General features: G+C 36.5%; 1 protein-coding gene and 1 long non-coding RNA gene across 3 annotated transcripts in view; one reads left to right on the top strand and one right to left on the bottom strand.

Annotated features, from left to right (window-relative positions):
• Window positions 1–9789, top strand: part of LOC134806449 (eukaryotic translation initiation factor 5B) — a 74215-nt gene extending 64426 nt beyond the window's left edge. Inside the window, exon 18 of the mRNA XM_063779730.1 lies at window positions 5603–9789. Within this exon, the coding sequence (XP_063635800.1) occupies window positions 5603–5710 (108 nt within the window). The 3' untranslated portion in view covers window positions 5711–9789. The remainder of the gene's footprint in view (window positions 1–5602) is intronic.
• LOC134806460 (uncharacterized) overlaps window positions 1–24531 on the bottom strand; it is a 157205-nt gene extending 132674 nt beyond the window's left edge. For both annotated transcript variants that reach the window (XR_010146524.1, XR_010146525.1), the window contains exon 1: window positions 24446–24531. This is a non-coding gene — a long non-coding RNA (uncharacterized LOC134806460). The remainder of the gene's footprint in view (window positions 1–24445) is intronic.
• Between the last annotated feature and the right edge of the window lie 972 nt (window positions 24532–25503).

Here is a 25503-nt window from a genome sequence, read left to right as displayed (position 1 = left end):
GCTTTATGCTCTAGAGCATAAAATGCGATTTTATGTCGTCTACGCACGACATAAAGGTGCACTTTTTGAGCATGAGAAGTGAAAAATATATTTATTGACCGTCAAACAAAAAATGATCCGATTCGCCTCGGTCTACCCTAATAATGTTACATGTGTCATGCAAAATGGGTACCTACCTCTTTCACTTTTCATATTAATAATGTATCGATCCATCAATCACTTACTGTTTCCTATGTGGCTTGCACACTTTCACTTTAAACATTACCAGATATTACTTTGTTTTTAATAATATATCTGTATATTATTTGTCAACCAACGGATAACTGTTATTGGCCTTATATTATGTAATAATACTTTGTAAGTTGTATATTTACGGCTGTTGTTGTCCTGAATACCAATAAAATAAAAAATAAAATAAAAATAGGTTAGGTTGGAACTGCGACTCCGCACTAACTAATAACTACCTAACAGAAGGAGGGTTAGGTTAGGTTAGAACTTTGACCCTCTGTAGAATAAAATACTCTAGCAAAAAAGTTGTTTAAGTTAGGTTTGAACTGCGGCCCCCGCAGAACGAAAACCGTGTAAAAATTGGTTAGGTTAGGTTAGAACTGTGACTTCCCTGGAATAAAATAGCTAGCAAAAACAGTAGGCCTGCGTACTAGTTATAAAAATTATGTAAAACTTTACGTTATCAGTAAATGAAATATGACAAAAAATATTATACAATATATGTATTTATACTTAATAAAATTGTATGAAGTATTACATTATACAAAAATATAATATAATAAATGTCATTATAAAACATGTCTATATACTATTTAAAAATTATATTACATTAGGCATTATATCAATGACAGTTTAGATGAAATCACAATATAATAAAGGAAACGTATAATAAAAATTAAATTATAACATACAATAACATATCAAATGGCGTTATAACAAATGTATGATAGTTTTTTTATAATTATATTAAGCATTACACACCCCAGGATTGCATATGCTAGTGATTCTGACTTGAAAGAACACAAAAACACCAGGATCTGTGAGAATCAGATATGGCTATATTTACGTTACGTATACATAATACATTTGACGTGCCCCTCCCCTGCAAAATTCGGCAGACTGTTTTGTACCGAAAATTACAGACAAGGCGTCTCCATTTGGTTATCCCAATCCTCCCAAGATTTTACCCGAAAACAGCACGTTTTGCCAAGCAATCCCCGGGCCCGACGGCTCGGCAACGAAACATTCAAGGTGATATGATGTCTTCTACCAAAAGGTATTTTATCCATCCATAAGGGCGATTACTATCTGTGTCTCCAAAGCATTATCGCCTTACCAACCGTTTCATTGTCAATAAGGGCGATTTCTAACTGCGTCTCCAAAGCATTGTCGCTTTACCGACAAAAAGGCACGCATGAAGGTAAGTCCCGGGGCTCCGGAGGCTCGCCGGGGCATCCAAGGCTGACCTACTTGCAGTGCCCCAATTCTCTATGACGTCATCCCCTCATTCACCCCTGCACAGATAGCATGGTCGCGATTGTATCGCTTGTCGTGTCATGCGTCACTTTCGCTCTTACCTGTCAGAACGTGATAGGCGATAAAGAGGCGACCATCTTGGCCCTACTGCAATCGATGCGACCGGGTCGTGAATGAATTATATTATTAGGTACTGACTATTTTTAGAACGGCGAAATAAAAGAGAAATATTGTAATGTTGTAAATCTAACGCTATTGTATTTGAACTACTGTACCCCTATTGTAAATTTCATTCGTGACGTGTTTTTTTTTGCGTTAAGTGTAATTTCGTATGGGATTTTGAGTTCGCCGCGTAGTTCAAAATCCGGCGTACAAAATGAGGCTTAACTCACACGCCACGCTATTGAAATTCTAATGAAATTTACACTAGAGGTTCTGGTATTTTTTGCGTTTTAATTAGAATCATTAGATATATCGATCTAGGATTCTAGGCAGTAAGAAAGGGGGATATTTTTTTAATGGAAAATGAAGTTTCCGCGGTGCGTCACACACATATAAATAAAAATAAGATTATGCTTAAAACGTGAACAATTTAGGATTTTTTATATCGTCTGGTTCCAAATTCTAAGTAAGAAAAATACTCATCGAATTTGGTCTCGATAAAATTTTGATTATAAAGTTTAACATTTTGAAAGTTTTTTATTTTATTTATAACCCATCCCTGGGTCATTTTATTTACAGTTGTACACTTTTTTTCAGATTAAAGAATTTTTATCTTATTTCTACTGCGAAGCACAAGCTTTTTCGATCCTAATAGTGTCCTATTGAAAAATGTCCATTCATTTTCTTTCTTTCCATTCCGTTAGGGGTCATCCATTAATTACGTCACACTAATTTCTAGGTTTTTTGACCCCTCCCCCCCCCTTGTCACATTTGGTCACATTTGGCAAACCCCTCCCCCCTAGTGTGACGTCACATTTTTTTCTACGAAATCGCCAAATCGAATTAATTAAGTACCTAAGTATTATTAATATTTTATCAAAATATTTTTGACGATATAAATATTAGTAATTTTATAACCCAAAACTGCTTAGGAAAGAAAATTAAAAGAATAAAAACGATTATCGTTTTAAAAACTTGTTATTTAAATGTACAGCGAATAAAATAATTAAAAAAAAAAATCGGTTACTGATGAAGTTAAAGTGACGTCACAAAGTTTGTGTCTCCCCCCTCCCCCATGTCACAATATGTCACATTTTCTTGACCCCCTCCCCCCCCCCTAAACGTGTGACGTAATTAATGGATGACCCCTTACCTTCATACAAAGAGTATGAAAAAAAATAAGGGAAAGGCTTTTTTCATACACTTTGTATGAAGACGGAATGGAAACCTAAATCTTACGACCCCTTTTTTGTCCTATTAGGATCGCAAGAGCACGTGATTCTGTGTAGAAATAACCAAAGAATTCCCAAATCAGAAAAAAAGTGTAGTGTACAACTTTAAATAAAATGGTCCAGGGATGCGATAAAAAAAAAAAAAAACAATTTTTACCATAACGCAAGACAATTTTTTCTCAACTTTTTCTCGGAGCAGGCGCCACCCGAGCGCGCCCGAACAAGTGACGATATACCACCGTCTTGAGCTCAGTTGACCTCATTTGACCTGCAGCGCCCTATTTCTCTGTGACGTCATACCATTCACCCCTGGCTCAATCGATGCCCTGGTTCGTGAATGAAAGCTATTCTTCAACCGATGGAAATTAATTTGGCGGCGCCTAAAGTGTCGAATTGAAATAGGCAACACTGAAACTTATTATGGGACCCTTAGAGATCATATAACGAATAGAGGAAAAATTACCTAGGTACTCATTATACATTTTTTGACACACTTTGTACATTTTTTTTTGTATATGTGGATTTTTTAAATGGGGCAGCTACCAGATGCTATGCTGCTATGCCAAAATGGTGTAAGGAGACCATCCCTAACATTTGAATTAACGATTATTGTCATTTACAGATGATGGTAAAAACTACAGTCAGTGACAAAATAGACACTATATAATAAAGTGATAAATTAATAAATATAATAGGAAATCTGTTATTTAAGTCCTTTTCTATATTTTTTCGATAAAACCTTTGTATGACCGTGACGAAACAGAATTACGAAAATTATTGGCACACTATTTCTTAGTATTATCAACATTATTTCTCGTGATTCTCAATAGAATTGCGACAAAAAAATAATGTTGCGGTTGAACTCCTAATGCCCGGTTCACATTATTCCAGTCCAGTGATCCAGCGGGCTAATCCAGTCCAGTGCTGGACTGGAGCATATCGTTTACATTATTCCAGTCTGGGATCGTTTTCATTATACGCGCTGGATTGGGTGAGCTGGAATGAAAAGTTGACGGTCTCTCCAGTCACTGGACTGGAATGCTCACTGGAATGGGTACATTCCAGTGCATTCCAGTGTCGGTTCACATTATTCCAGTAGCATTCCAGCACTGGATTGGATTGCTGGACTGGAATGCTACTGGAATAATGTGAACCGGCCATAGTAGCCATACTGAGGGAAGTAGTGTCACCCAATCTATGGGACGTGCAAATTTTGGTATCGGATGAATTCACTTGGCACAGATGTAGTATACGTAAAGATAAGCTAATTCACCCCGGTAGCCATCCGCCACACCCTGGTTCCAAAGTTACACGCGTTACCAGGCGCCCTCCAGCTCTGGAGTTAATCTAATTCGGCTTGCAGCGCCCTATTTCTCTATGACGTCATACCATTCACCCCTGCGCGGCACAATCGATGCGCCCCGAACTGGGTCGTGTGTTCCCATCGCATGAGAAACAAAAACGCTAAATTAACTTAGTTTAGACTCTTCTGAACCAAAAAATATGTAAAATCAATTATACATTGTCCACGTAACAATTAGAAATCACGTATAATGTCGACTTGAATATAAGTCAAAGAGTGTCATTATGAACGTCATATTTTCATATAAATTTGACATTAATGATGAGATCGCCACACCAATGTCATTGGAAATGTCATGCAGTACTTGGTCCGACTTTATACTGGTTCTTTTCACGCTCGTTGCGATCGCGCTCGGAACGCCACCCCTGAATCGTGAATGAACCACATCTTCAACGGGCTATTTTTAGCCGTCTCAATTCGGCATCATGGCCGGAGCCGGTTTTGGCGGATGTCGCGACAATTAAGGCATGAATTAAAAGACAATTCGATGCTGCCAACGAACCTGTAATGAGCTTTTTCCTGGACACGCTGTTTAGTGTTTGTTTAGAGCTTAGTCGGTTCGGTTTTCTTTAACCGGCACTAAAGACTCTTAGAGTCCGACTAAAGTTAACTTTGCATCGATTCTATCAGAAAAACATAATAAACATGATATGTTCATAGCAGGGCTCGGAACCGGTATTTTTTTAAAACCTCGAATTAGCCCAAAATTTTGAATTATTTTATACTCTTTACGTAGGACTGAATCATGTATTTAGGTAACAACTTCGTATTATTAGGTTGTCCCATTAAAAATAAAATAATAAACCAAAGAACGAAAAAGAACTTAATAATAACGGTATTTTTGTATGGAGCAAATACCGGTTTCCGACCCCTGGTTCATAGTAATTTACCATTATTGATGTCATTGCCATACTTTGTCATTGCAAATGGCATGCAGAGATAGCTTTGTCCGAGTCTAAACTGTTCAAATGTTAGTTTGCCTTTCTATAGTTGGGTTTATTCAATCAGATATATTGGAGTTACTAAGGTACTGAGACATATCTGAACCTAACATGCACTTTAACGCGTCAGTGGTAATAAAACTAGCGATCATGGTGAAGAAAACACTTAGAGAGACCCGACACTAGCGTCCCCGTATCGTCGGCGTCTAGTCAACTCTGTGGCTGCTACTCGACGCAAACTGCATGCGACACCATTTTTCATAGAATTAACTAGAGCCGACGCTCAAATACGGCAGTGTCGGGGTCTCTTTAAAAAAGTTAGCTCCAAGACGAAAAGTGTACTATTTATTGTACAAAAACTTGAACATCAACTGATCCCCAAAACAAATGCAGCTTTTAAAATACTGTTGTTGTTACAGATTTCGCGCGCGAGCATTGACGCTTGCAAGGATTACTTCCGCGACGACCTCATCAAGACCGACTGGCAGCTCATGGTGGAGCTCAAGAAACTCTTCCAGATCCTCTAGACCTTCGACCAGAGCTCACTCTCGGTAGACCTTCACAAACAACAGAGCTCTCGGAGTAAGACGCAACGTTGGCCGTCTTATCGTCTGTTCCATCTACATCGTTCTCAAAATCCTCTTTTTACTGAACCGGTCAAAATTACGCGGGTTACTGTAGACTGTTTTATTGAATAACTGTTACAAACAGGCCTAGTGTGTCTGAGTGACAACTATGGAAGCATGACTATAAATGGTGCATAGACCCTGGAACTATAGAAATCGGAAATGTTTGGTCTGTTTTTGAAAAGGCTTAGGGTCTCCCCACACCTATCGACGCAGAATCGGCAATAGACGATAGAAAAAGCTTTGTGTCTACCCAATAACAGCGAAAATGACGTCGACGCGTGGTCAGGCGTCGGCCGAGCCGATTTGAGCCGACCGACGTATTTTCGCTCTTATTGCGTGGACATAAAGCTTTTTTTCTATAGGCTTTTGACGATTCCGAGTGATATATGTGGGGAGACCCTAAGACTATAGCGGTTGTGGCTTGACTCGTAAAATTACAAAACTGTTGCCCGTGGGTTGATTGTTTCAGTTGAATAAGTCCACCGTATCCGTTGTATCATAGAATCTCAACTTAAATAGTAACCCATCCCGTACTATAGCGATTTCAATTTTTTTCTCCAAAATTTTCGTGTCTCTGAACTTTCTTATATTTTATTTATTAAAATTGTGAGAACATTTAATTTGGGCAATTAAAAATATGTCCCTCATTATGAAAATTAAATTTCTGGTTTGTCACGCGTATTTAAAAGTAAAGTTCATACAAAAACGTGACGTAGTGGAAAAGACGATTTGGGACAATATTGTCAAGATGGGCGTTAAGAATTCTATGCATGAAAAATAAAAACAAAGTTAGTTATGAAATATTAAGTTTTTCGAAAAAAAAAATGGAAATAGCTGATTTACTTATACGTAGACTTTTCGTACAAAATAATTACATGTACATTGTTTTATAATCTATTTACTGCCATTTAAAAGCCATTTAACATTAATAACATTGAAACATCTTGTTATAAGTGGTTATTGTAAATATAAATGAGACATTTATGATACATACATCATATTTTATTTATTTGCCTTTTCAACCTTTGGTACTTTTATTTCTGAACGTGAATAAGTGTTGACTCGGAAATTTTAATTTATTTTTTGTATTTTAGCAATGAAATCCGTTAAATAACTCTTGTGATTTTAGGGTTGGGTATTTTAATTTTGAGATGTATCGTGAAACCACCCAACTGTAGTACAAAAAATACCAAATACTTATGTTCGAAAACTAACTTGAACATCTTCGTTCAGGTAGGTTATTTGAGGCAATTCTGAGGCAAAACATTTTCACAAAAGGATGAAAAACTCAAGCAAACCCAAAAAGGAGGTTGGTATTTATACTTTATAGAACTTGCGGACCATAGGTTGTAGTACTGGGCTACAGTTGGGTGTAAGTATTACGGTACCTACTAACCGCAACATAATGGCCATGGGTAGGTATACCTTATCTTGTTGCAAATGGTTTGACAATCGCAAAACACCCTTTAAAATGGTCCCATTTTACATGAAGATGCCCTCCTACTGTTCATTTACCTGTGTCATTTTCTGGCATGTGTGTTTAATGTGTTTTTATAAAATCCCCTGTATATATCCAATATAAATGTTACAATAAATAAAAAGCGATCTTATGAAGTGTCTGATCATAACTTATTTCCAGTACTTACCTAATCGTGCAATACGCGATCTCATCGTGAAATTGTTTTTGTGTGGCAATATCTTTTCTGGGAAGTTGTACTGTACACTATACTTTTTAAATTTATGTAATTTGTATGTAATCTTTATTCAGAATCACGAGTTTCTTCGATGCTATTACGAAAAAAGTCCTAAAATTTCCATACATTTTTTGGTAACGGAATGGAAGTAAAACAAATTGGGGATTTTTTTTCTTCTAGGATCGAAAAAGCTCGTGATTTTGAGTACAAATAGCATAAAGATGTCTAAGTAAAAAAAAGTTGTATACTACACTTTAACCTTTTCGACGCCGCGTCAAACACAAAAGATGTCCCTCGGACGCCACGTCACCGAAGTGTCAAAACTGAAATTGAACATTATGCATATATGCACGTAAGTCTATGTTGTTCCGTGGTCTGTGACCGATTAATCGGTCTTTGGCGTTGGACATGCGGTGCGGATATATCGGTCATTGACGTCCAAAAGGTTAAATAAAATCGCCCTTCTACGGTGCCTCTGATTCTAACGTAGTGCCAGTTTTATAAATCGATGTCTATTTATAAAGATATTCCTATGATTAAGCAGATGGAGAGTTGGCGTTTTCCAAAAAAATACTGAAAGCCTGATTCTTACAAATCTCGAGTTTCTTGGGCTCATTCTACTCAGAATCGTCAGCATTCTCTACCCTACCTTTAAAAAATATGTTGTAAATGTAAAATGTCCGTTCCATTACGTCACGTTTTCACGCGTGACGTGGTGGAAAGTAAAATTTCTATACGCATTTTGGGACATTTTAGCATCAGGATTGAATATGCTAGTGATGTGATTTTGAGTTGGAAGAACCCAAAAAGATCAGGGTCTGTGAGATTCAGGTTTTCAATATTATTTTTTGGAAATCGCTCAGTTATTTGGTATTACGAGTTTTGAGTCTGAATTTGAAAAACTCGATTTAGTTTTACTAGAGTCTGTGCGGAAAGAGAAGAGTCGTGTAGCTCTGTTAGTTAAAAGTTTGTCTCTTTCTATTAAACAATACAACACAACAATAATATACCTATATATGAAATTGCGTTTTAACTATAAGTTAGACTTGAATAAACTACTTAGGGCCACTTGCACCATCCCACTAACCCGGGGTTAACTGATTAAACCTGGTGTTACCATGGTTACCAGTACAATTTGACACTGGGTTAACGGTTTAACCGGTTAACCCCAGGTTAGTGGGATGGTGCAAATGGCGCTTAGACTACTAGTTAGACTTGAGTTACTCTAGTATAAAATACTAAGTCGAGTTTTAAAGACTTAAAAACTTGAGTCTGCCGGCGCCAGAGGAGCACTATCAATTAAATGTATGCTGGGAGGTAGAGGTCGCCTATTGCGGTAGACTCCGTCTGAGCTAACAGTCCATCGACTATGAAGTGACAGTTGGAAAGTGCTACTATAAATGTCAGTTTAGTTCTTTAAAAAAATTGTCTCCATCAAATTTATGATGATTTCGTCAATATCATAGTGTGCTCGTAGAGTTCGTTCGGTAGTTGATTTTAGTAAAGCGATAGCTGGCAAATAAACAGCAAAAATATCTTGCCGGGGTTGACTGAAGAATGGTTAATCGCGTATCCAGATTATTTTTCATTAGCCATGTTATTAGTTCACTGCATAATAAAATATTAATATTACACTTTAAACTAAATTAATGAGCAAAGAACAAAAAAATATTCTCGACACGACTTCACCATTCGTCATATTTTCGTAAGATGTGGCGTTTATGGTGGCCTTATCACTCTGTCACTGCAAAGTCTATAAATTAGCTTAGACGAGCGTTTTCTGAAAATAAATTTATTGAAATCAGATTCTTACAGATCCTGATCTTTTTGGGTTCTTCCAACTTATAGAATCACTAGCATTCAATCCTGATGCAATATTAGTCCCAAAAATTTGTATGGAAATTTTAGTTTTCATAAATCATAACCATACATAATCGTAGTTTTCACTACGTCACGTACACACAAGTGAAAATTTTCACACTAAAATGTGACGTAATGGAACGAACATTTTAGTTTTGTTGTGGTAGGATGGAGAATGCTGACGATTCTGAGTGGAATGAGCCCAAGAAAGTCTAGATTTGTAAGAATCTGGTTTTCAGCATAAGTATTTTTTTAAGAAAACGCCCAATCCACTCTAGTTGTCTCTCTAGGAACAGGGAAAACAATGGTACAGAGGTTGTATTAAACATGTAGGTATTTCCCTCTTTAAAATGCTTTGTATTATATAGATGGAATCGGACATATTCTTATATTGAAGAAATTATATTAAATTATGAAAATTAATTATGTTACGTTTTATTTACCTTCACACCAAGAATAGCTCAAGATTATAATTTTTATATCTACCATATTACACACGCTTGTTTATTCAAAATGTAATTATTATCACACATGCGAGAAAATAGTTACCAATTACATCCAAAATTGCATGATAATTGCAATTTAGTGTGATAAATAGAAATAGTAATTTCACAGGCAATACCTATGAAAACTTTGAATTATATCGTAATTAGACGCATTCCGGCTCACAACGTCATTAAGACATTGTTAATAATAATAAAAATCTATCCAGAGTTTGAGAGAGTTAACTGACATTTTGTATGAAAAATTAGTTCCATTGCGTCACGCATACTATATCGAATATCCGGAATAGGTAAAAAAAAAAGAAAATGTGATAAGTATAAGAAAAATCTAAAAGTAAGGATAAATGTGGTCTTCCATCCGAGAAGAGTCCTCATCATGTTTCATGTGCAGCAAGGACCATTGTATTAGAATTTCTGTTGGAATTTCAGATATAATTATTTCACTTGCAGGGTCTTTCTGTGATGGAAAGCTGCAAAGAAAACAAATTGGTAGGTATTAAATATTGGGGACAATCATACACAGATAGACCTAGGCTATATATGCCAGTCAAATTAGATCCAAAAATTTGAGGAATTAATTCCCAGCAAGCTGGAAATCATTTTAATACCTTCATTTGGTCCTAAATACGGATAATCGTATGCGTATAATGCGTCAAATTTTAAGAGCCGTGGGAGATACATTTTACCTTGGATTGAAACCACTCGATGTAGAAAGAACCCACCATCAATTACAATGTCACTACCAGTGGCCTATTTTATAAAGCTACAAGTTACAATTTACAAGCGGAAGTCTCGCTCTAACACATAGGGTTAGAAAGAGACTTCCGCTTGTAACTTGTAGCTTTATAAAATAGGCCACAGCAAGGTTGTTGTGAATCAGACACTGGTGAAAAATTTCAGATTTTAACACGATTGTACTACCAAAAATAAGAAGTTCAAAGTGGCGGCCATTTTTTACAATCTTTGACTCACATTAACATACCTTTCGGATCCTCAGTTGTAAATTTTTATCATGATAAGAGCAAATTTTCCAAATAATGTATGGAAATGATGGCGTTTCGTTTCGTTTTCTGCAAATGATTGTTATGCAGGCTAGGCCCCCAGGATTTAGCTTCTTCAGGGTCACTATCGAGTGTCAGCGGTGACCGGTGACTATCTGGACAGCGAAGACGAACTAAACTACAGTAAGTATTTATTTTAGATTTATCCACATATAAACAAATGTGACGTCGTCACCCTGTGATTTAGTTAAAAGACAAAGATATACCTAGCGCGCCGCGCGAATCTTGCGACGGAAGATTTGGTGATCGCGCGGGTTTTTACGTTGTTCCTAAATACTTAACTCTGAAAGTACATATGAGTCGCTTAACTTCAAACTCGGGTAAATCCATCTGTCAGATTATGCGATTATGGTATTAATAGAAGGTAATAGAGTAGATATTTGCTGAGAGGGTCGAATGGATTTACCCGAGTTTGAAGTTAAGCGACACATATCTGGTTTGCTTACCAAATCCGTCGGCAATATTACTAGCTATTTTATAAACTTTATATTATTGCTGTGGTTCTTATGCAGAGTAACGATACCTACCTATACAATTGAAATTAAGTTGTTGCAGAGACTTAACCTACCTAGGGGAGACCGAGGTGAGTTGTGTCAGAGGAGAGTTGTGACATTGTCGATTTTTTGGAATCTAAGTAATAACTGTTAGTGAGCTCGCAACAGTGTGCGTTTGTTAGCTCGCAACTTGAACTAACAAACGCGCGCTATTACGACCTAGTTTTTAGTTAATAGATTCCAAAAAATCGACAATGTCACAACTCTCCTCTGTCACAACTCACCTCGGTCTCCCCTACTTATGCCCGTTTGTTAGTTTCGTCCAATTATTGCATTTCTTTCATTCAAAAAAAAATTTTACATTAACGTAGGTACGCGTTAATTTTTCCAGGCCTCACCAATCTACAAGGTTTTTCTAAAAAAATTGAAATTTATTATTCAAATTTTTTACTATGCTTTCGTCAAAATAGGAGCCTAGCGAGAAAATTTGTTTTTTTTTCAATTCCATTTTATTGTACATATAATGTCCACAGGAACGATACATGCAAATTTGTTTCAGAATTTTTAAATACATTTTCACCACACCAGCTCGGAAAGGCTTTTACCTACTTCAAAAACTGATAGCAAAGTTGCATTTTATTCACATATGAGGCAAAGTAATCAAATGCAAATTTTGAGTTGTTTTCTTATGTTAGCTGGTAGAATTTTAAATAATAAATATTTCATAACATTTATTTGGGTTTGATTTTGTTTGATATTCTACATGCTTCGGGTTGGTGTAGTGAAAAATGTTGTGTTTCACTCGGGGGCAAATTTTGTTTAACCCTCGTACTTTGAAACCCTCGCAACGCTCAAGATTTCATTTTTCGAACCAATCAATTTCAATTTTAGAATCTTTCGCTTGCTAGGGCAGTGTTGGGCATTCAAGAATAAAATCATTATTTGAATAAGAATTTGTAGGAATAAAATCATCTCGATTTTATTCCCGTCAAAAATATTCAAATAATTTTGGCCGGGAATAATTCGTATGAGAAAAAATTGAATGAGAATAACATATTCTTAATCAAATAAATATAATCATGATTTTTATTCGAAATAATATTCCACGAATAAAAATGTGGTCTGGGTACCGTATCGGTACTAATTACGTATAGTTAGGTAGATGTAATAGTAGTTAGTCTCTTGTCTAATTTATACCCATTTTATGGAATAAAATCTTACAAATTGACTGTCGCATAGTTTCAGTAACCGTATTATTTTTAATTTACTAACCAAATCATTAGGTTCAATTTAGCTGGTCTAGGGGCCTAGCTAAGATGCCAATCGCTTGCGCTCCGACAACGAAGCGCTTTCTGTCTCTATCACTCTTACATATTAGTGCGATAGAGAGCCAGAGATAGCGTTTTGTTGTCGTAGCGCAAACCATTGGCATGTTGGCTACGCACTCAAGGTGCCTCCCCAAGATGCCAATTTTTGTTTTTAATTTGATAACCAAATCATTAGGTAAATTTAGCTGTTCTGAGGGCCTAGCCAACAAGCCAATCGCTTGCGCTCCAACAACGAAGCGCTTTCTGTCTCTTTCACTCTTACATATTAATGCGAGAGAGACAGAGATAGCGTTTTGTTGTCGTAGCGCAAACGATTGGCATGTTGGCTACGAACCCAAGATGCCTAGCCAAGATGACAATTTTTGTTCTTAATTTAAAAACCAAATCATTAGGTCAATTTAGCAGTTCTGGGGGCCTAGCCAACATGCCAATCGCTTGCGCTCCAATAACGAAGCGCCTTCTGTCTCTATCACTCTTACATATAGTGCGATACAGAGACAGAGATAGCGTTTCGTTGTCGTAGCGCAAACGTTTGGCATGATGGCTACGCTCCCAAGGTGCCTAGCCAAGGTGGCAATTTTTGTTTTTAATTTAATAACCATTAGGTAAATTTAGCTGTTCTGGGGGCCTAGCCAACATGCCAATCGCTTGCGCTCCAACAACGAAGCGCTTTCTGTCTCTATCACTCTTACATATTAGTGCGATACAGAGGCAGAGATAGCGTTTCGTTGTCGTAGCGCAAACGATTGGCATGTTGGCTAGGCCCCCAGAACTGCTAAATTGTACCCAAAGATTTGGTTATTAAATTAAAAACAAAAATTGTCATCTTGGCTAGGCACCTTGGGTGCGTAGCCAACATGCCAATCGTTTGCGCTACTACAACGAAACGGCATCTGTCTCTCTATCGCACTAATATGTAAGAGTGATAGAGGCAGAAAGCGCTTCGTTGTTGGAGCGCAAGTGATTGGCATGTTGGCTAGGCCCCCAGAATTGCTTAATTGTACCCAAAGATTTGGTTATTAAATTAAAAACAAAAATTGTCATCTTGGCTAGGCACCTTGGGTGCGTAGCCAACATGCCAATCGTTTGCGCTACTACAACGACACGGTATCTGTCTCTCTATCGCACCAATATGTAAGAGTGATAGAGGCAGAAAGCGCTTCGTTGTTGGAGCGCAAGCGATTGGCATGTAGGCTAGGCCCCCAGAACTGCTAAATTGTACCCAAAGATTTGGTTATTAAATTAAAAACAAAAATTGTCATCTTGGCTAGGCACCTTGGGTGCGTAGCCAACATGGCAATCGTTTGTGCTACGACAACGAAACGCTGTTTGTCTCTCTATCGCACTAATTTGTAAGAGTGATAGAAAGAGACTATACGCAACTCTACGGAGCGTTAACGTTTGGCATATTGGCTAAGCACCCTGATCGGATGATAGAACTAGATAGTGTATAGTGGAACTCTTCAATGTGTACTGTACCTAAACTAAAGTAACAAATATCAATTCAATCCGACTTTTAAATAGAAGGGTAAAAATCAACTTACAAAATATAATCGATTGTACTACAAAAATTAACTTAATTCTAAATAACATTTTAATTGAATAAAACCTTATTTAGAATGGTCCCACTTCTAGAATAATTATTCTGTTTTTTATTCCGCATTTAAAATAAAAGTCACATGATTTATTCACCTTAATTTTATTCTAAAATAACTAGTGCAAGAATTATTTTAATTCAAATCGATTTGAATAAGATTAAAATTTCTGTTTTTATTCTTATTCTTATTCAAGTTAATTTTTGCCCAACTCTGTGCTAGGGTATAAATATTAGCACGAGCGGTTAAACAACAACTTTGCCCCCTTGTAAAACAAATAACTATTTAGGGGTCGCTGCCGCGCTTTGAAATTTTGGACCCACTAGATTAACAACAAGGTTTACATGATGTTTTTTAATTATTATTTTTTTTCGATTTTTCATTGTGAAACGACGATTGCTAATTAGTTTTTAATTTTTATTTGTGCTAATACGAACGAAAAGTATGGACGCACCTCTAAATCAATACTCAGAATAGAACCCCTAAAATATAAATAAAATAATTTAAAAAATACATTGGTTTGATATTGGGGGAGATTTTACAGGGGATTTTAGAAAAATATAACTTCCACGAAATAAGGACCGACCTTCACCCATGTCATCTCCTCAGAAACCTGTCATATATGCAAAGTGCACTTAACTTAATGACCTGTTAACATACATACAATACATCGAACAGCTAACTGTATGTCTCATCAATAATAGACCAGGGTCATTTCCATGCAGGAACCAATGTGATTCGCCAGCCTTCCCGATTGGATGAAGCGGAACAAGGTAGGTAGGTTCATCTTTTAAAAATACTTCCTTAAATTGTAACGTAGATTATGTAATAATCATGACTGAGCTTGATTAATCAGTTTTCATGTATAAAAGTGCTGTTTATTTTAAAATTAAATGTGATTAATAATACTTTTTTGTTGTACTTTGGTGAGGAAGAATGTTTTTTCGAATGAAAATTGCTAGTGTATCCATGGTGACAAGGTTTGCGTGGGTGAGGGGGTGGATTTTCACGGTCTAGGTCACGCCCCGGCGCAGACGGCGCAGGCGCGAACTGCTTCGTTCAGGAACTGCTCAAACCCCGGCCGACTTCCCGCTGGAGCCTACCTAGAATACGAGCAACAGAAAAAAAACTCGAATAAAATAAGTGCCAGTGTCATTCAAATATAAAAAAACAGTGCTAGGTGATTTTGTGCCAGTGCCAGCGCGACGATAAAAACATTTTTGGTGATTTTTTTTTCAATATTGATCTAATTACTTCAAACAGACACAATAATTATAGCGGCGAATATACGGTGAGTACCTGAACACTAAATAAGACAATTTTTTTAAAGAACCTATAGTAAAAAATATATATTTTTCGTGGTTTACATTATCCGTCGGCATACCTAAAGTAAATAGGAATCTCACAATTTTTGTTCAGAAGTTACCTATACTTAAACAAAACCAGAAATTGTAACAATTTTTGTTATTACATATATATGCATATACATACTCAAAAACTGGCTTATTGAGCGGCCGTTTTATAGTGTCAAAGAATATTTGACCTCAAAATATTTATAATGAATACATAATAAAGTTAATAGTAAAATAACAATAGCAGTGAATAATGTCGCAATAATTGACTTGTTAATTTACTTTATTTCATTTTATTCTCAAATGTATGAATCTTGTATATTTATAAATCTACCTTTAATGTAGTTTAGTCATGTAAGCCTGACCTGTAATTTATATTATCAATACAATATGAGTATGAGTATAGGTAGGTAAGTATTTATTAAAAATCAACCGGCTCATAATACAATTAATGACTTTTCCTGCATTATTTAGAGGGCAATAAATTATGTAAGTATAATATACTTACTCTTTTAGGTAAGTACCTATATCTCGCGCAATAATAGTACCTATTATCAAAACTGTGGAGGTAATGTTATTTGTTAATTTCATTTCATAATTATCATCTACTGCAATATATTTAAGAATTCAAGCTCAATAATTCATAAAATACGAATTAGAATTATTACTCTGTATCTTTAGGTATTTAAATAAAATTAACAAAATCTACCCTCAAATGGCTCCTTAAGACGAAACGGGAGCTGAGCTAAAAGTCAATTTTGAGATTTCAAGCTGAATATACCCGTCGCTCTGACGGGGCGTGAGAGACTGTATTTGTGTGTGTAATGCACGCACACAGATGCGTACGCTTGCACCCGCGCGCGCCTCATTGCCGACAATTTGCAATGTTATTTTTCGTGCGTTACTGCCACGAGGCGTTCACTTATTACTTACTGTGTTGCGATTGAATTTTTTGACCCGGCTTACGTTTACGGAACTCGATAATCTTTCTACTACTGTGACTTGGCTTTGTTTACTTGACTTTGCTGATCAGCTTATTGTTTTGGTCTCCGTGAGTTGTGGTTACCTATTGGACCGCACGCAATTCATCTACCTTTATTCAAGTAATTAAGCGTAATTAGCCGAAACCTTTATAAGAGTGTAATTCATAAGAAGTACATAACATATAATTTATGTACTGGTTTGCTGTTAGCTTTTAATTGTATCACTTTACATATATGTTACTCAAATAACGAACACGGTTACACTGTTGTAAGAACATTATTTTTCAGGTAGGCCTTATTATACCTACTATAGGCCTTATTACCTCCTAGTACCTTAGTAGTAGTAGTACTACTACGGAAATTGATTCAAAGACTCAAGACTGACTTAAGTGGCAGTAGGGTGTAGGGTTTTTTCTAGGCTTAATGAGTTCGCTGAAGCTTATTTTTTATACTTAGCGCACAGAACCACTAGTTTAAGAGTATCAGCTCTAACCACATGTCACCATTTTGTCCTTTACGTAACAAACTCAGGGGCCCAGAATATCCGATGTACCTATCAAATCAAGGTTCTGTACCAAATAAGGCCCGGTTATTATAGTTCGTTATTTTTTAGCATTAGAAAGAAGGTAAACAATCATGACGTGTCTTTTTATTAATAATTATTGAAAAACGCTTTCAAAAATTAGTTTATATTACTTATGAAAGCAAAAGAATATAAAAAAGTATATGATTAATACATACATACATACATACAATCACGCCTATTTCCCGGAGGGGTAGGCAGAGACCACGGATTTCCACTTGCTACGATCCTGACATACCACTTTCGCTTCCTTCACATTCATAACATTCCTCATACACGCTCGCCGGTTTAGGGTGCTCTTGCTCATTAATATGATTAATATGATTTATAATTCTAACATATTTGCTATTTTTATTTTGCAATGGTAATTTTTTAATAAGACATGTCAAAATCTGTTACCTTAGTGCAAAAAAAAACGAACTTTAAGCGTGCTAACTTTCAAAATTTCATTTTTTATAAGATAGTATAAGTAGATGGGCAAAAATTTTGCGTCCATGTCCACCAGTGAGTAAGTGATTGAGATACCTAAACATTTAACTTTATAATGTAAAATGATATAATTTACTAACCTACTCGTTGAATTTCAGGTAGGTTGAATAAGGAACCAAGTAACCATGGGGAGGAGCAGTATTTACTAACATTTTCTTTTTGGGTCTTCACAGTGTATCGTTTCCTTTTTTTTGCACATTTTACACTTAAATATATATTCTCTGTGTAAACCCTTACGTCTTTCAATGACAAAGGCAAGATCAGCAAATGTACAATTTGTATGATCGTGCCTGATATTTGAGATCACAGAAAATAAATATTTTAAATCCACTATTCTGCGACCTTCTAAAATTTTGTTTTATCATGATTCATGATCAAAAAGCTCGGATTCAATAGTCATATCAAACGTCGATTATGCAGTTGATGATGAGCTTGCATTTTCTACCATTGGTGCTGCAAATGCATCAACCGGTGGCGATAAACTTTGCCCTCTTGTAAAACAAATTACTATTGTGATTGTGTCCAGCAAAAGGCCAAAATTCGGTTTACTTTCCTGTTTAAAATATTACTAATTTATTCATATTTCAGATTAGGTACATAGGTAACTGTCTGAATGTTACAATGCCAGCTGGCAAATTCTATCACATTTGTTTGTTTGGTAGTCATGGTAACATTCACTTACATTGATATCCTTATTTAGATCTGTATCTTATTATCCAGACCTTAAAATATTGCCACCGTTGCCCTTTAAAAAAATACTGTTTAAATAATTGGCTACTCAAACAATGCTTCTATAGTATAAATAATGACTACACAAAAATGGGTAGTATTGTATATAATGCACGAAATAAGGCCCGATTCTTAAGCGGGTTTAAATTTTGAGGCCATGTCCGCTAATACTATAGACAAAATATCAAGTTTAATAAACACAAAAAAAAAAACATTGATGGGCCTTATTTTATAATTTAGGCCTTACTTTGTAATTTAAAGTAGAGTTAGGCCAAGAAAAATCTATAGCGATTTTGATAGAACACGCAGTGCAAGTATTATTTCAAACGTCGCTTCTATGAAATTATGACATATAAATAACACTTGCACTGCGTGTGCTATCAAAATTGCTGTAGACTTTTCTTGGTCTGACTCTAAAATATTCTTTATTACACCACAAACATAAAAACAAATTTAAAAAAAACCGGCGAAGTGCAAGTCGGACTCGCACACGAAGGGTTCCGTACCATTATTTATAAAAACGGTCACCCATCCAAGTACTGACCCCGCCCGACGTTGCTTAACTTCGGTCAAAAATCACGTTTGTTGTATGGGAGGCCCCACTAAATTTTTTATTTTATCCTGTTTTTAGTATTTGTTGTTATAGCGGCAACAGAAATAAATCATCTGTGAAAATTTCAACTGTCTAGCTATCACGGTTCGTGAGATACAGCCTGGTGACAGACGGACGGACGGACAGCGGAATCTTAGTAATAGGGTCCCGTGTTTTACCCTTTGGGTACGGAACCCTAAAACCGATTTACAATGTAGATAAAGGTAGCAACAGGCGGTCTTATCGCTGTTAGTTCTTATTCTTCGTTTGTTTTAGCATTAGAGTGAAGGTGACGTGTCTTTTTTAACCGACTTCAATTTCATAGAAGGAGGAGGTTCTGTATTCGGTTGTGGCTATCTTTTTTTTTTTTTTTTTTTTCTATGTACGTTCACCGATTACTCCGACATCCGTAGTCCGATTTGAGTAATTCTTTTTTTGTTTGAAAGGAGCTACCTCCGAGTTGGTTCCATTTTAATTTGGTTCTGTTCTGATGATGGGATCCATGAGGAATTGAGGGAATACATGGGAGACATGCATGGTGTTTTGGGCGTTTTCTTAAGCAACTCGAGCATTTTCTCCCGAAAACCACCAATTTGATGAAGTAGACCTGATGATGATGATTATTTTGATGATAATGATGATGATTTCTTTAAATGTAAGTATGTTAAGCGATTACTCCGGCACCTGCGATCCGATTTGAGTAATTCTTTTTTTGTTTGGAAGAAGTTACCTCCAAGGTGTTTCCGTATTATTTTTGGTTCTGGTCTGATGATGGAATCCATGAGGAATTGAGGGAACTCCTCAATTTTTAAAGGCACGTGTTAAGTAATTTCGGAGTTTTCTAAAGTAACTCGAGCATTTGCTTCCGAAAACCACCAATTTGATGTACTGCAACTGTAGCCTTACCACGAGTTTGACATTGACATATTCGCTAACGTCTTATGCATCTAAATGTAACTTTTTATGCATCTCGCTCACATTAAGGTTAGTACAAGCGAGATGCATAGGAAGTAAGTTACACACATGCTAGCGAATATATCAATGTCAAACTCGTGGTAAGCTGGTAAGGCTACTGATCGGGGGTTAGGAGTTAAGGGGTCAAGGATTAAGGGGTCGGGGAATGGCGGTTGAAGGGTTGCTAGTTCAGGATCGAGGGATTCCTGGATCAGGGGTTGATGTGCTGTGAGGTTGAGTGATCGGGGGGCTGAGGGATTGGGTCAGTGGCGGGGCGGGCGGATGGATTTAGTTGACAGGAATTATAATTTCCCAGACGGACTCGAGAAAATTCCTGATTTCTATTTACTAAAGTAATAGGTACTTACACGAATTTAGTGTTAAACATGATCTTGTTTTTCATTCATGCGTCGCGCTCTTAACAATGCGTTAAAACTAAAAATGGAAAAATAAAAACTTTTTACAAAAAAAAGCAAACCGACTTCAAAAAGGATGAAATAAAATATTATCCTTTTTGAAGTCTATGCGTTACCAACTGATATGTTTGAAGTCGGTGCCAAGACAAGTAGTAACAATACCAGACAAAAATAATCAGCTTTATGGCTATAAATCCCATTAGAACTGTACTAATAACTATTATAAATGTGTAAAGAAATCTGTCTGCCTCTTTGTCGCCTTTTCATGGCGAAATAACTGAACCGCCTTAGGTGAAATTTGGCAAGAAGGTAAATTCCTTGAATATTTTTATATTTTCAAATGTAGTCCTCTGGATAAGGGACGGGAAATAACTCAGTCCCAATCCCACACTTGCGTGCTATAGACTGTTCGAGCATTAGTAAGAAATGCTCTTTAAAAAATACGACGGCAAAAAAATGCATTTATATTTACACTAATGTGCCGACAAACATGGTACAGACTGCGCCAAGAAGGTTTGATCGTGTGTTCTGAGGTGTGTTCTTAGGTCCAGTCGACGTCAATGATATGTTTACACTTTTGCACCTTACTCCTTTGTAATAAGGCGAAAAGTGTAAACATATTTTTAACGTCGACTGTACCTACAGAAAGTACGTTAATTGTCGTCGTGTAAGGCAATCCAACGTAGGTAAATCCTTATCGAATTGCACCAAAGTCATGGTATGCTTAAAAATTGGCTTGGCACCGACTTCAAACATATCAGTTGGTAACGCATAGACTTCAAAAAGGATAATATTTTATTTCATCCTTTTTGAAGTCGGTTTGCTTTTTTTTGTAAAAAGTTTTTATTAAGCATGCAATCGTATAATTATTTAGCGTTTTTTGTAATAGTTATGTACTTAGTGGTTAATATTAGTATTTACTATTTTTTTTTTTCAATAATGCTTAAACACGAAGTATAGACATGACAACCAAATATTAACGCCATTGTAGGGCAGGCTATACAGAACATGAATCATTTGTACTGTCACGCTCCGTGATTGTTGAGCCATTTAGGGTTCTAGCTAAATTGGACATTCCATAGAGCACGAGTAAGTATGGAACAACCAATTCAGCTAGGACCCTAAATTGCTCGACAATTACGAAGCGTGCCTGTAGGTACCTAAAAATTTTGTTAACCCATTTTAACCATGCAATAAAATATTTTTGATTTTGATTTCTAATTTGAAATATTAGAATCAAAAAGTTCATAATAGATTGTATATCATAACTACAAAAATGTGTTCCCTACTCTCAACCCAAAACCCCTTGTATCTTAGGATCTAGATATTTTCACACAAGACGGTTTATCGATATCTTCTTACATCACTAGATTATCGACATTAAATGTCGACTATTGCCCATCACTTTTCTGGCTGTGTACGTATTTAGAAACTTGACTCCGCCCCTAAAATTAGTGCGATAGGGACAACTGCAGCTGAGGCGAAAAATCCTGCGTAAAAATGACAAAAATCGAGGTTTCGTAGTCCTCTTTTTCCTCCCCCAAAACTTAACCAATCGTAACCAAATTTGGAAATCTAAATGATTATGAAATTATCTGTGTCGGACCGTTTTGCTTTTTTGGCTAATTGATATCAGTTTTGAATACCACGCCTCTCATTGCGGCATAGTCTATTAGGCCATTTTGGCCGTTTTTGAAGGGCTCTAGCGCCTTAAAAAAGAAAAATATCAAAAAAAGCAAAACGGTCCGACACAGATATTGACAATATTAATCTGTGTTGAAAAAATCATTGCTCTAGCTTCAAAAACCACGGAGGAAAACGAGGACTACGTTTGTATGGAGGAATGACCACTCCTGTTGGCTCTTAAGTTCAGGGTAGATGAAAACATTAATTACATGATCAAATAATGTAGGTTAAAGTCAGGTCGTTCAGTGACTGATCCAGCCGGTTTTGTATTTGGTTGGTTAACCAATAAATGTTATAACTACCCGAAAATGTACAAATTGTTTGTTTACCTACTTTTATTTAATTACCTAAAGATACAGACTATTCGCTACATACGTGCACGACTGTCACGCAACCTAGCGTCCGCAAATCTAGGGGAAAACGTCAATTCCTTACATCTTAGAAAACTACTCCAAACTCCAAAACTACTGAACGGATTTTCACACGATTTTCATCTATCAATAGAGGGATTCGTTAGGAACGTTTACGTATAACTTGTTTAGGTTTTGTATAAATTGGTTGAAATATGACGATGTTGTCGGAAAATCACGCTGTCTAGGAGCTTTTATCGAAAACGCTGCTTAATCCGTTGGAGTTATATTTAACAACACAATGTATGGTGGGATTGTCTCTCTTTTATCGGTCTACAAAAAAGTCCGCGACGGTGTATGTCTATCTTTTAAGGATAACTTACTATACCCATTCTTATCTTCTACAATAAGATTTCATAGTAGGTATGTGGTTTTTGCAAAGCTATTTACACGGATACAGTATTAATAATTATCAAATTAAATACGTTAGTTATATTAAGCATTTCATACAAATTACAATGGTCCCTTACACCGGCGGTCGGCAACCTGCGGCCCGCGGGCCGCATGCTGCTCGTGAAACTGTCACTTGCGGCCTGCGAGCCTCTCTGGCTATGAAATATTGAGAAACGACAATGTCTGATAAAGTCATAAATATTAACAAAGTGCGGCCCGCGTCAACTTACTCATCGTTAACTACGCTACTAAAACTACGCAAAAAAAGGTTGCCGACCGCTGCCTTACACCATACAATTTAAATTAATATCTCAGGAGTAATCGAAAATTAAAGTTCCATTTTGAGCCATATAACTTGTATGAAATGGTAAAGACGCTATCCTATGTTAGTTCCAATTTTCACCACCTCATGCGCTGCGATCGCTTTACCTTACCCCCACCCCACCATGTACTTCGCACATAGCCATTATAGCCAATAGGTACCTAGTTGTTACCTTCCCACATTTATCTGAAGTGTTTTGTTTTCTACTACTTAATTGCTTCATATAAATCAGAAATAGGTTAAGTACGTTATTAGTGGGAATAAGTAAAAATAAAAATACTCGAGTCAATTATTTTGCATGTACCTACCTATATTTTTGTACAGTCAGCAGCAATAGTTGCTAAGCGGGCGAGGTGTTCAAAATGATCTTGACACGACTTTATTGTTAAGAGAATAAGAGCGCGTCAAGGTACTTTTGAACACCTCGCCCGCTTAGCAACTTCTGCTGCTGATTGTACGTAAGTAGTCGTTTCTAAAGTGCTTTTGCGAAATGAATTCAACGCTACACTTTAATTTCAAATTGAATAACGCGAAATTGTAGTAATATTTATTTATATTTAATTTTTAGTCATTTTAAAACATAGGCAAATACCATGAAAAAACTCACACGGAAAATGGACTACTTATACTTGCAATGGCAGACCCCAAACAAGGTTCATCATCAATCATCATCATCATATCAGCCTTTTATCACCCACTGCTGAGCATAGCCTCTCTTCGAGTACGCCACTTATCCCGGTCCTGAGCCAATCTCATCCAGAAGTGACCCGCAAGAAGGTTAAAGTTGGCTAGTAGGAAAAAAAAATATTTTCAGCCATACCATACCATACCATACCATACCATACCATAGATTAGATTAGATATATTTATTTCTTAAAGAAAAAGACACAGTATTTTACACAAAAGAGAAAAGCAAAGGCTTTCACTAAAAGATCGTCAACTTAACATTGACATTAAAAACAGAAAAGAAAAAATTAAAGAATATAAAAATAATAAATAAATAAATATTATAGGACATTTTTACGCAAATTGACTAAGCCCCACGGTAAGCTCAAGAAAGCTTGTGTTGTGGGTACTCAGACAACGATATATATAATATATAAATACTTAAATACATAGAAAACAACCATGACTCAGGAACAAATATCTGCATCATCATACAAATAAATGCCCTTACCAGGATTCGAACCCGGGACCATCGGCTTCATAGGCAGGGTCACTACCCACTAGGCCAGACCGGTCGTCAAATAAAACAATGTCAAAAATAAGAAAATGTCAATGTAAGTAGGTATACTTAGCTAGGGCAAGGGGTATGGTCGAATGTCAAGAACAAGAAAAAACAAAAAAAAAAATCTTACAAAAAATACTAAGTTATAAATTACTTTATCAGATTTTATAACTCAAAAATAAAATAAAATAAAATATACCATACCATCAGCCGCAAAAGCGACTTTATCAATGAATTCATTCATAATTTCTCCATGCAATTTCGCAGCTCACTGTACATCGTTACTCTGCATAATACAAACAGCTACACTCATCACTGTCCACCGGTGGACCTTATGCTTCTTGTAATAAGGTTTACAATAGCAGTATAATAATAATTAATAAATAATTCAGCCTATATACGTCCCACTGCTGGGCACAGGCCTTCTCTCATGCGCGAGAGGGCTTAGGCTATAGTCCCCACGCTAGCCCAATGCGGATTGGGGACTTCACATACACCTTTGAATTTCTTCGCAGACGTATGCAGGTTTCCTCAATGTTTTCCTTCACCGAAAAGCTAGTGGTAAATATCAAATGATATTTCGCACATAAGTTCCGAAAAACTCATTGGTACGAGCCAGGATTTCAACCCGCGACCTCCGGATTGAAAGTCGGACGTCATATCCACTCGGCCACCACCGCTTCCAGCAGTATAATATTATACAAAATAGCTAGTGATATAGCTGAGGGATCTGACCAGCAGCCTGATTGTATGTAGCCGGTATTTGACCAACAGGAAAATAATAGTAGGTACCAAATAATTTAGGCACTTAATTCAGATTTCAGTCCGTTTTAGTTAGAACACCGGTTCACCTACCAGTACTAGACATTAACGCCTACTGTCATACTGGTAACAGTATACAGCGATATAATTTCATTGTTTTTACCTTTAATTCCGACGTTTCAGCTGAGTTGCACCAGCTGTGGTCACGGAAAGACTGACGTCCCAACAAATGTCAACGGAGATATTAATAAAACACC

This window comes from Cydia splendana, chromosome 3, assembly GCF_910591565.1.
Source record: "Cydia splendana chromosome 3, ilCydSple1.2, whole genome shotgun sequence".
NCBI lineage: Eukaryota > Metazoa > Arthropoda > Insecta > Lepidoptera > Tortricidae > Cydia > Cydia splendana.
This window is presented reverse-complemented; position numbering and strand designations above follow the sequence as displayed.